Genomic DNA, 12,315 nt, shown 5'->3' on the forward strand with positions numbered 1-12,315 from the left:
CTCCAAACAGTTCAGGGTTGTCACACAGAACAGGAAGCTCGCCAACGTTTCCCTATGACATCCTCTGGGGTCGCCCCCCCTCCCCCCCCGCTCGGTCTAATGCCGCGGCTTGTCGTATCTGCCGTCATTACATACCAGCTGTCTTTTCTGTTTTCATTCCTCTGTTTTCACCGTGCTATCCCATGTTCACTTTGTGGGAGATTACAGAGAAATATCCACAAACACTGTACCTAAGAATGTGATTTTCATTGGCAGGCTGGTTCAGCGTGGAGAGCCAAAGCTCTAGTGTTTTGCTAATAAGAAACACAACACTACACTTATCTGTTTCTCTTTATGATGACAATGATGCACCCAGGCCCTCCCAAACCACAATTTGCACTCAATATTGTAATTTATATTCCCAGAAACTATTAAGCGCTATTATTAAAATTATGTTTTATTTTAATTTCCATTGTTCTTGTGTCCTCCCCAGAAGACTTTCTCATCTTTCAAATTTAATTTGGCTTAGCATGACTTTCTACCCCCTCCTCTCCCTCGCTCCCTTCCTCAGTTCCTCGAAGTAATTTTACTCTTGTATGAAATAAATCATTTTTTTTGCTACAAATACGGAGAAGAAAACAAGCCAGACTGATGTATTTCTTCATGGAAAACACTCAGAGAGATTTATGTCGGACGCAAACACATTTAAGCTGCGGTGAATTAATCTTTTCTTTCCAAAGGCGTCGTAACTATAATGTTTTCTTGGAACAATCCATTTTTTCAGTCCATCTCTTCATGGTTTATTGATAGTAAAATTATTTTTGGAACAAATTATCATTTAATAAAATGTGATAAGACTAAATAGATTTTTTTAAACAATAAAATTAACAAATACATTTTTCATTCTTGATACTGTAACAGCTTAACTCCATAACGATTGTATAGATCAGATCTGTGAACAGAGTCCTGCGCACTTGCACTTAAAAGACAAAGACATTTATCTCACTGATTTCATTTCTTTTCTGACATGCTTCCAGGAAGTATTGGTTAATTATCCTTTTAATCAAATTAAATGTTGAAACGGTCAGCTGGTGGTCTTTCTGTTCTACATGCGGGCCGCCCACGCACAACACATGTGGCACTGAACACCGTCGACTGTCCTGGAGGAGAAGTAAGGACCTTATTTCTGGCATAAAATACGATCGTTTACTCACCCATATAACTTTGTTGTAATTTGGAGTGGTTCGGAAGATATTTAGATCCAGTGGAGCGCCGCGTATATCCATTTAGTGGGAGTGACTGGGGCACCGAAACGCAGCCTCTAAATAACGCATTATCTGCCGCAAAACTCATTTCACCAATATTTTGTTATGATACACTAGTGCTATTCCCCGTTGAGTCCGGAGTTAACTGTTATCTATTCGCGGACGTGCAGTAGTGTGTTGTTCTTTGGCCAGCTGTTCTTCTCTCTGCCTCCGCATCCTCCTTTCAATGAGCTCCTCATCTGTATACTCTGGCTCAAAACAGTAAGGACAACCATCATAAACAAAGTCGTCGTCCACAACCTCAGAATCGGAAAAATATTCAACCGTGTTGCAAAAAACTACCAGTAGCAAATTACAGGTAAACAAACCGACCGTCGCAGGTGCGCGCGGTGCTCAGGGATGATCATCATCCAGGTTAGAGGTTAGTAGGTCAATCCACAGACCCCAGATGATGATAACAGGTAACTCTGGACTCAACGGGGAATAGCACTAGAGTATCATAACAAAATATCAGTGAAATTAATGAATTTCGCGGCAGATAATGTGTTATTTAGAGGCTGCGTTTCGGTGCCCCATTCACTCCCACTATATGGATATACACAACGCTCCACTGGATCTAAATATCTTCCGAACCACTCCAAATGACACCAAGTTATATGGGTGAGTAAACGATTGTGTTTTATGCCAGAAATAAGGTCTAGATTGTAAAACACGGTAATTCCCCTTTAAGCGTTAAAACAAACCAACTCCTTAAACACGGTTTATGCCTCTGTGGGACTACACGGCGTAATCTACACGCGTAGCCGCCGCCGGTGCGAGTCATTTATACTGTTTGTATCTCCGAACCTCCTCAGTTAACCTTTCCTTGATGTGTTCCATCTTTATTGATTCAACACAATCAATTTGAAAATTGCGGAGATGGAGAACCAGCCAGAAAATACTTAAGCAGAAACACGCTACTGCCAAGCGGACCAATCGCAGCTCTTGCAGTCTGTGTAGGGTCTGGGCTGTTGCCGTAGCTATGCCATCAAATTGACGCAGATATACAAACCGCCTATTAGTCCTTCTCCACTTTCAATGCCTTGATTTTCATGTAGGGCCATGTGTCTTATTTTCAGACTGGACAATTTTTTTATCAGTCTTGAGTTATGAAAATTACATTCTAGTCATAGTCGGTATTTTTTTGTACCCTGAATCATTTTGTATATAAAATTTAAGTTACTTTCACAAGCGTGGTCTGGTTTCATAAAGAATGACATCTCATGTTTACATTTTTATTGGTTCATTGGTTACTTATGTAACACAACCACAAAGTTGTTGACACATTGACATAAATCACATGGACCCGTGTGAGAAAATCAAAACAAACTTTTAATCCTATGAACGACAGCAAGTCATGCTCCACTTGAAGGCTTCACTTCTCACGGAGCGTTCAAGAAGTTTTATACTCGAACTGAACTTAAAGAAATACTGAAATAATAAATACTGACCGATGGATAGGAACGGTATGTTCAGCTTTTAAACTGGTTGATTTTAGCTTTATCAGAAAGCAAGTGCTGTACTACACGGTCAGATAAGCCTGTAGGACTAAATATTGTGTTTACTTAATTTGCAAATCACACATGTCAGATGTCATTTGGCATTTCTCATCACTTCAAGCGAACATGAATACTTGCTATAATACTACTAACTTTCACACGAGGTTAAACAGAATGTGCTTTCTTCCTCTAAACTCTTGTTTCGGCCCTCCAGTATTTAGTCCAGTAGTGACACACACACACACACACACCCACACACACAGGAAACCTTATCTTAACAAGGCCGCCATTCCAGGTGGACTATTTGCTTTGTTTGGAGCCTGTTCAAGAGGCCTGTGTGCAGGGCCATCCATATCGGAGGCCCTCCTTCTCTTTGAGAACTCCTACACTGCACCCATTACTCAGTACAACACCACTGTTCAGACAGATCCACCTTTTATTCCATCAACTTTTTTAAGATGATTGACGAGCACAGCAATTGTTTCAGGCCAAATTTGGTCGCACCTATTAAACATTAAACACACACGAAGAGGTGATGAATATGGCCAGACACTGGCTCGTGATCAGGTCAGCCTCTTTATGGGATCATAAAAATAAATGAGATTCACTACCGGTTGAAATGTTTCTCTCTCTGACGTTCTACAGCTTTGGCTTTTTTCCTTAAACACTGTCTGTTTGCAATGTGTTAATATCCTATCCTATCTTATAGCATCCTTGTTGACGTGTTAAACTCACACTATATACTTATGTTTCTTCCCAGTGACCGAAGCAGGATTTGGGGCTGACATCGGGATGGAGAAATTCTTCAACATCAAATGTCGAGCTTCGGGTTTGAGGCCCAGTGTGGTGGTGCTGGTTGCAACTGTCCGCGCGCTGAAGATGCACGGCGGCGGCCCAAATGTAAGTATACGCAACACAACACAATCAACACACTGGGCAAGAATTCTTTAGGATTACTGCACACTTGTTTGTTTGTTTCTCTCTCTGCCGTGCATGCTGTGGATACTGTAATGCATGCATTCTCGCCTGGTGCAGTTGAATTCAATAATCAACAGCTTTTAGTGACATTGCACTGTCATCGCAATCACCAAACTGATTTTAAGGTCATGAAAAGCACTTCCATGCTGGTAAAGAGCTGTAACTCAATAGAAAATGATCAGTTAACTTATCTTAAATGTTTACTGAAAGTTGTACATTTCAACCAACAACAGAACGTCTGTGTTCTCCAGCTTTTTAGTTGTTTATTACACTGAGAGTAACACCTGATACAGAGCCTAGTGAAAACATACACCGATTGCTTTCATCGATTTTGAATCTTGTGGTTGTTTGTGAATTCCTCCATTGAAATAAAAAAAAAAAAAAAAAACTTGAATGGTCTTCAGTTATACAGATAAACCAGTTATGGAAATCTTCATGTGCTGGTTTTTATTGGTCTTCAGTCCAAGTCCTTATTTAATGGCAGTTACAGTCATTTCCATGAAAACAGCAGCAGCTCTATCTTCTAAATGAATGTGTTTAAAAACAAACTAAAGCAGCATGAGGCTGATTGTGGTGTGTAATATTCTTGTTGTCCTTTTCAGGTGTCGGCAGGCGCGCCACTTCCTAAAGAGTACATTGATGAGGTATGTGCCATTTAAATACACACAAATATACGTACCGTATTTTTCGGATTATAAGTCGCACTTTTTTTCATGGTTTGGCTGGCCCTGCGACTTATACTCAGGTGCGACTTATATATTAAAATATATAATTTCACGTGTTCGTTATTTTCACACTGACAGCCGCGAGAGGGCACTCTAGGCTTGTGTGCCAGTATCTGCTACTTCTTTTACTCCTGCGTAATAGCGGCGGTGCGCCTTCTACCTCCGAAGTTCGCGGAGTTGCTTAGAAGTGACACGGAGGATGAAGAATTCAATGGATTTAGTGATTTGGAGTGAGATCGAGAGTTTGGTAAACTTGTTATGTTATGTTGTTTATGCTATAGTTATCTGAATAGCTGTTAACATACCAGACACCTATTCAGCCCGTTGTTCTATTGTTAGTACTATAACTTGCCTTTCAAGATGAAATGTGTTCTTGGTCTCCGATTTTATCAAATAAATTTCCCCCAAAAATGCGACTTATAGTCCAGTGCGACTTATATATGTTTTTTCTTCTTCATAATGCATTTTTTAGCTGGTGCGACTTATACTCCGGAGCGACTTATAGTCCGGAAAATACGGTACATGAACAAGAACAAGTGATGAACATGAAGGAGATTTAATGGACTGTCACGTCACTTCCACTCACGTTTAAATAATTGTCCGGGCCTGTTCTTATTACGTTAAGTCGTAAAGGTCAGGATGTTTTCTGGAAAATTAAAGCTTAGACTCACAAGACCCCACAACGGCTCTCAGTTGTTCGATCTCCAATTATTAAAAAAAAAAATGACTCTCATTAACATAACTCTATCTGGTGTGGTGCTTGCGTGTTGTGTTTGTGGATGTGCTGCCATTGAAGCCTTGTGTGGCTCCGGGTGGTGATACAACATCCTCAGTGACCCTTTACAACCTGTCATTATACTTTATACCAAGTCTGCTCTTTTGATCACGTAAAAAAAAAAATGACAAGCCCGAGAACAAAACCTTATTTGACACAATTTATTTAATAAGAGTTGTGTGATGCCATGAAGGAGGTTTGGTAAACAAGTCTGCCTCAACTCTCCAGCTGTATTCTCACTGAACGTTGTTTCCCGACCTTTATGCATTTCGCCCACAAACATGGTTAGAGCACTTATTTGATTAACAGCACAAACAGAACATTTGCACGTGCATGTTTCCTGGTATGTGGGCTTTAGTGTGGAAGTGTGTGTGTGTGTGTGTGTGTGTGGGGGGTGGGTGGGTGCACATCTATATCTGGCTAGAATCACAGGTCTCGCAGGTAAATTCAGCTGAGTAAATAATGAAGCAGTATAAGTTAATTGTGAAGCCTGTAATAAGAACCAGAAGTACTGGAGAAAACAGAGCCAGGGAAATGAATTTATGGGACCTGTATGGGCTGACTTCTCTGAGCCTGCGGACACGCACACACATACCCAGCAAGATTGGATTACTGTGGTCAAACATGGAGTAGCTGTACAGTGTTGTTCACGTGCGTGCCAGTACCACTAACACATTCTGCTTGTAACATTATACAATATAGGAGTAATCGCTGAGCGACACTGTATAACAAGAAAGGGTAATTGTTGCTAAAAAGATCAGTGTCAGAAATTTTGATTTACTTTTCATTGGTTTGGACATCTCGGGCTAAACGGTTAGAAAGGAAATGAAGGTATTTAAACTAAGCTTCCACTGGAATTACAGATTTCCTGTCATACCCTTCAAATTAGATCTCTGCAAACTACTTGCCAGGGAAAGATGAGGGGCTTTTAGCAGTTTCTTCCGCCGTGTTGACAGTGTAATAAGAACTTAAAGCTGTTCATCAGATCTGCTACGAATATATTTAACGAGATTCTTTTGGAAAAGACATTTCAGAGGACCGAAAAAGTGGGAATGACGTGAAACAAAGTGCACGGGTTATTAGATATAATTATTATTATTGAACTCATTAAAGAAGCCTAATTTGCAGAGTCACTCTTTTAGGTTTGTTATTATGGGTCATTTGTGCCGCTTTGATGCTGTAGCACGTTTTATAGCCGAATTAATCTGATAACGCATTTTGATCTGTTGCCTTGTTGTTTCCTGTCTTCTCTAGAATCTGAGCCTTGTTGCAGGCGGTTGCCGTAGCAACCTCAAGAAGCAGATCCAGATCGCAGACTTGTTCGGAGTACCGGTGGTGGTGGCGCTCAACGTCTTCAAGTGAGAGTCACGCAAGATACAAACATCGAACCAAAATGCGACCTAGCCGGAGTTTTTATTTTACGTAAACTGACGGGACAGTCCCTTAGGTTGCTTGAAATGATTCAGCACAATACTTTGACCAAGTGCACAGTCTGTGGGGTGGCTTTGTAATCCAGGAGTAGGAAAGGGAGGGAGGAAGAGGTAGAGGCCCTAATCCATTGTTTCCACAAGGGACGAGAGAAGAACAATTGAAAGAGAGAAAGACGGGAGGATAAATGGTCACAATCGTCTTTCCACCGATATGACACATCTCAGAGTTTCGGACTTGTATCACAAGACGCCCTCAGCTGAGACAGCCGCGTGTCGCATTGTGACCAAATAATCACTTGGCAGCCCGTACCTGATTCTTTCGGAAACATTAGCAAGTTCCTCAATTGCCTTCCACTGGGCTCTGATGATCGCTTCCTTCAGCGGCCTTGTGCTGGACCTGGCTACGAATGCCCTGACTAACAATGCAATTTTGTACCAAAATACCAACTTGTCAGCGCGCTAATAACATTCCCCCCCCCCCCTGTCTTCTTTTCAGGACGGACACCCAGGCAGAGATTGACCTCGTGTGTCAGATAGCGAAAGAGAGCGGAGCGTCCGACGCCGTGCCGTGTCACCACTGGGCGCAGGGAGGGCGGGGGTCTATAGAGCTGGCCCAGGCCGTGAACGAAGCTGCCAGCAGACCCGGCAACTTCCAGTTCCTGTACGACATCGAGGTGAGCGCACATGCTTAGCGGGTTTTCTGTGTCGGAACTGATGGTAATAAAGAACGTATCCGTGTATTGAAGCACAGCTGATGACTTTTTTTTTTTTTGTTTTTGTGTCACTGCTGAATAGGCTAATATCCACGCCTCAGCGTTTTCAGCACTGGAAACCTTGTTATCAGTTGTTGGCAGCTAGAGCATGTCAAAGCACATCAGGTGATTTGAGTTTGTGAGTTTAGGAAGTTGTGACTTAAATTAACCTGTTACACTGTTTGTCCGTCTGTGTGCATGCTCCCATTTACAGTATGCATGTGCCTGCATTCCCAGAGTCCCACAATAGGATTACAATAGATACTAATTTAATAATAACAAATTTAAGTCCAATAAAGTTGTCCTAAAGACACGAGTTTCAGCGCTCTTCCAACTTGTGGGACGATTTGTGTGGAAGGTCAGTTTTAGGATAAACAGCCTTTACAGTGTAGATTAAAACTAGAGTCATTTTAAAGATGCTGTTCATGTTTACCTTCCATGTCAGCCCCATGGATGGATAAGCAACTGTACCTCGAGTGTGAGATCGCTCTCATATTGTGATTTATCTTTTTTTTTCCTTTTTCTTTTTACAGAAGAAAACAAACATGTGCAGATTAAACATCAAACACACTGAATAATTTACTTATTTCTGCTGAACTCTTTCACTCTGATGTGTATTCGGTTATCTAAATCAGATTCCCTCATTTCCCTGCGACTGTTGTATATATCCACCTGTTCCTGATCCGCCGTCTTTCCCGTAGATGCCCATAGTGGAGAAGATCAGGACAATAGCCCAGAAAGTGTATGGGGCCGACGACATTGAGCTGTCTCCGGAGGCCAGGAACAAGATCGATTACTACAATGAGCAGGTGAGATCATCTCGTCTCTCTCTTTCTTTCTGTGTCTTACTTTATCCTCATTCACGGACGTGTCAATCTTTGTGTCTTCCTCTGTAACTAGGGTTATGGTTCTTTGCCCATCTGCATGGCCAAGACCCACCTGTCCCTGTCCCACATGCCCGACAAGAAGGGTACACCCACCGGATTTGTTTTGCCGATCAGAGATGTCCGCGCCAGCGTCGGGGCTGGCTTCATCTACCCGCTTGTGGGAACGGTACGTGGTCTGGAGCAGTTCAGGAGCGACAGGATCCACTCTGGATCCAGAGACGGTCTAGAGCAGACCGTCGAAACCAAAAATATGTCCTGAATCTTTAACTTTTTCCTCAAGTCAAATCTGGAACAAGTTAAGCTTCACTCTGCACCACGGGGAATCATAGCATCACAGTTTATACATTTTTTGAGAGAGCCACAGGCTTGTTTGCGTGTGCATTTGTGTATTTCAGTGGTAATGCCTATAAGTACTCATGGATGTCCAGTACAGACGCTAATAACAAACTACTTTGACGTCCCTGCTCAGGTTCAACATCAACTGCTTTGAGTTAAAGAGTTCAGGAAGTTGTGGATAGGAATTTAAGTCCTATCTATAACGTTGTCGAGTCAGGAATGTTGTTTGCTTTATGCATTTTCTCCTCATCTGTCCTCCTCCCTATGAGTTCATCTCGGAGCAGTATTAGTGGTTCGGGTCCTGCCCCCTGCTTTCTCTGACAACCATATTACTGGAGCCTCTCGGTCGATGATGGGCCGGGCAGGAAGGAAGCGGCTTCCTGAGTGTTCGGCCTCCCGCTGTTTCACCAGCGTGCCCCCGAGGGCCGGGCTTTGATAGGCTAAAGCTGAGGTGTCAAACGCTGGCCGTGCTGGGAAAAGGGGTAGTAGTAGTAGTGTGTCGGTGCGGCGTCTGTCCACTTTCCCAAACCTGCCTTTGATGTGCCATGACCCACGGAGCCACTGGCACGTTGACAACCCTTGAACTATGACTTCCAACCTAAAAGGGAGTCTCTAAGTTGTTCTTTGAACTTTTTGGCTGGGTCTCAGATTGAATGCTTTAAAGGTTGAAGATTTGGAAAGGTTGGAACCCGACACCATTTCCATGTTATCATCTGGTCCTCTAGCTTCACCCAGACAGTATTAACACGGTGTCACATTAGCAGTCGTAGATAACTGCTGGACTATGGAGAGAAAAGTATCCTGTTTCTGATTATTAGATAATTATTTTTATACTTTCCCACATGACTTCAAATTCCTGACATTTGACGACAACAAACATGATATGATTTGCAGATTTTTTTCACTGTAAACTGGTTAAACTCTCGGCTCAAGACGTCACTCGGCGAGGGCGTGAGTATGAGAGGAAGGTTAGCTTCGGATGGAGGGGTTGGTCGGGGGGTCTTTGCAGGGTGAAGAAATCAGGAAGGGCCTGATGTCATTCTTGAGATATGTGAGGGAGAGGTCGCCGAGCAGAACAATAGACAATCTGTACAGTTCATATTCCTTTAGAGCAGAACTCAGTGCACCGCTGAACTCAAAACCGTTCGGATTCGTAGATTCAATTTATAGAAACCCCTTCCTTGGCAACTGGAGACGCTCACAGATGTTCAATGAGTTGCAGATTGGTTAAATCGAATCTTAAAAATAAAGCACACATGACATGGCAATCTTTGATCACGTCAGTGACGCAAGACCCAACGAGTCCGGCAAATGTATTTATCTGGAAACTGACCCGCGATTCAACCTGCATGTTCGATTGAAAGTGACGCAGAGACGGATAAAGCCGCACAACATCGTGATCACGTGGGGACACATGCATTATGTAGCTCTGTATCTGTGGGACAAATCAAAGGATTATTTTATCTCGTCTTATAAACAGGAAATATACAGTAAGCATCATAAACTGGTGGAGCAATCGAGCGACAAGAAAGAGAAATGCTGCACATTAGAAATACAAAATACGCACGAGTGACTGGTGTCGGTTTGTGGGCGGCTTTAGTCCTGAACGAGGCATTTTGTCTGTCTCCAAATGTCCAGCAATTGCTAAAAAGGCAAGAGTCCAAACAATACTCACAACTTTTCAATCTTTGGAAGTCGCTTATCCATTTCAACATCTCAAAATGAGCAAATAGAAACCACACAGTTCACTAACATAAATAAACTAAGGGACTCGGTTTTACAGTTTTCAAATCCCTTAATGGTCCATTTAGCAGCACAAGTGTTTTGTTTCATAATCTTCTCAGAAACCGTGCAGTTTGTTGACCGTGACTCTTCTCCAAAACCAGTGGGGGGTAGAAATCCAGCTACATTGTCTCCTCCAGGGCTTTCCCCGACAAAGGCGCATTGTGTTTGGGTATAATGAAGGGACTTATTTGGCTGAGTGGGGTTTCCAACTTTAGCCATGGAGTGTTACGTGTTCTTGCGAGTGCCAACTTGTTCTCAGGCTCGAGAGGAGGACCGGCGAAACAGCGCATCTTTTGTTGCTTTTCCAAACGCTGACAGCTTTTCCTTCACATTTTAGTATCTTTTGATATTTAAATGCCCCTCTATGTATTTTATTTCAGAGAGCTGAAAAGGAGAAGTGAATCAAAACCTTTTTTTTTTTTTTTTTTTTTTTTAAATTGTTTGTTTGACAGTTTCTGGCCCACATCTGTTTCATTCAAGCACATAAAGTGAAACTGTGGGGTGTGGGAAGCAGTGAGAGACGTTTCTCTTTCACAGCACTATTTTGGGAATTTGTTTTTGGGAATAAGGAAAAGAAGACGGTCGCATATTTAGTCAGAAATCACCATAAAAACCAGCGTGTAAAGACAGGAAAGAGGGTTTACAGTTTTACCACCGTCGCGCTTACTTTGACCATAGTTTATGGCAATTATAGCTATGTTTGCTGATTGTCACTCCTGTCTTAAAGCATGAAATGCCATCAGTAGTGCATACTTTCTTGGTTTTTAATCATCTTTAATCATTTGTTTTGACTTAAGGAAAAGATTCCTACAGTTTTCTTATTGACTGACATTTGCAAAGGAGCCTGGGAAGGTACTAGATAGAATTAGGGTTGCAAAATTCCGGGAATTTTCAAAGTTGGAAACTTTCCATGGGAATTAACGGGAATATATGGGAATTAACGGGAATATATGGGAATAAACAGGAATAAATAAGAAATTTACAAAATTGAAGGTTGGCCCTTAACAGGGAACTTAAATATAGTTGGGGGGAATATATTGTAGCATAGTCTTGGCTAAAACAACCAGATTTAATGCAAGTACACTCCTCAATCACATGCACACAGCACACTGCTTACTGCAGGGCTATTGAGGCCACGCCCCCTACATGCACTGTGCATTCCTCCATCACATGCACAGGTGATTTCTTGAAGCCTGGAGGCCACACTTTTGAGCTCAAAGCACAAGACTATTGAAGCCACACATTTGAGCCCGCGGACTATATAAAGTCAAGTAAGTTTTGATAATATCATGGGGTAAATATATTTGATCTATAACGTTATTAATGTTTAACTTGCAAATATTAAATAAAAATGTATTAATACAGTAGCTAACTATCTGGTAAGTTAGGTGCTAAATGAAAGCTATTTTTCATTTCATTGACCATTTAAGAGGCTAGCTAATTATGGTGGTAGCTACCTCAAATTTGATGCTGTTTCTTCTGACTCCTGCAAGACGGTTTTCTGTAACCATACAAGAATTTATACATCAATTGTCATCCCATAATTCCCATAAATTCCCATAAATTCCCATAAATTCCCAATAATTCCCATAATTCCCATGGAAAAATTCTAATTTGGAATATTTCCAAAATTCCCCAGTTTAACTTCCCATGGAAAGTTTCTGTAAATTTACCGGAAATTTACCGGAAATTTTCCACCCCTTTGCAACCCTAGATAGAATTAAATAATATTTAAGAAAGGACTAGAACACTTTTCTGGGTCTTGTGTAGCAGTATTCACTGAATTAGGGAGAGAGATTAACTGAATTATGAATTATGCTTCACAGAGGCTCGAGGCTGGTGGAGAAAAAAGGTGAATGACCCTT

The 12,315-nt window shown here is 41.8% G+C and overlaps 1 protein-coding gene across 1 annotated transcript in view; it reads left to right on the top strand.

Annotated features, from left to right (window-relative positions):
• mthfd1l (methylenetetrahydrofolate dehydrogenase (NADP+ dependent) 1 like) overlaps nt 1-12,315 on the top strand; it is a 33,813-nt gene that overhangs the window by 17,008 nt on the left and 4,490 nt on the right. The window contains exons 21-26 of the mRNA XM_084560520.1: nt 3,543-3,682; nt 4,363-4,404; nt 6,515-6,618; nt 7,187-7,364; nt 8,144-8,251; nt 8,343-8,495. Coding sequence (XP_084416646.1) covers nt 3,543-3,682; nt 4,363-4,404; nt 6,515-6,618; nt 7,187-7,364; nt 8,144-8,251; nt 8,343-8,495 — 725 coding nt within the window. The remainder of the gene's footprint in view (nt 1-3,542; nt 3,683-4,362; nt 4,405-6,514; nt 6,619-7,186; nt 7,365-8,143; nt 8,252-8,342; nt 8,496-12,315) is intronic.

Source organism: Chelon labrosus (assembly GCF_963514085.1).
Source record: "Chelon labrosus genome assembly, chromosome: 14".
In the NCBI taxonomy this organism is placed as follows: domain Eukaryota; kingdom Metazoa; phylum Chordata; class Actinopteri; order Mugiliformes; family Mugilidae; genus Chelon; species Chelon labrosus.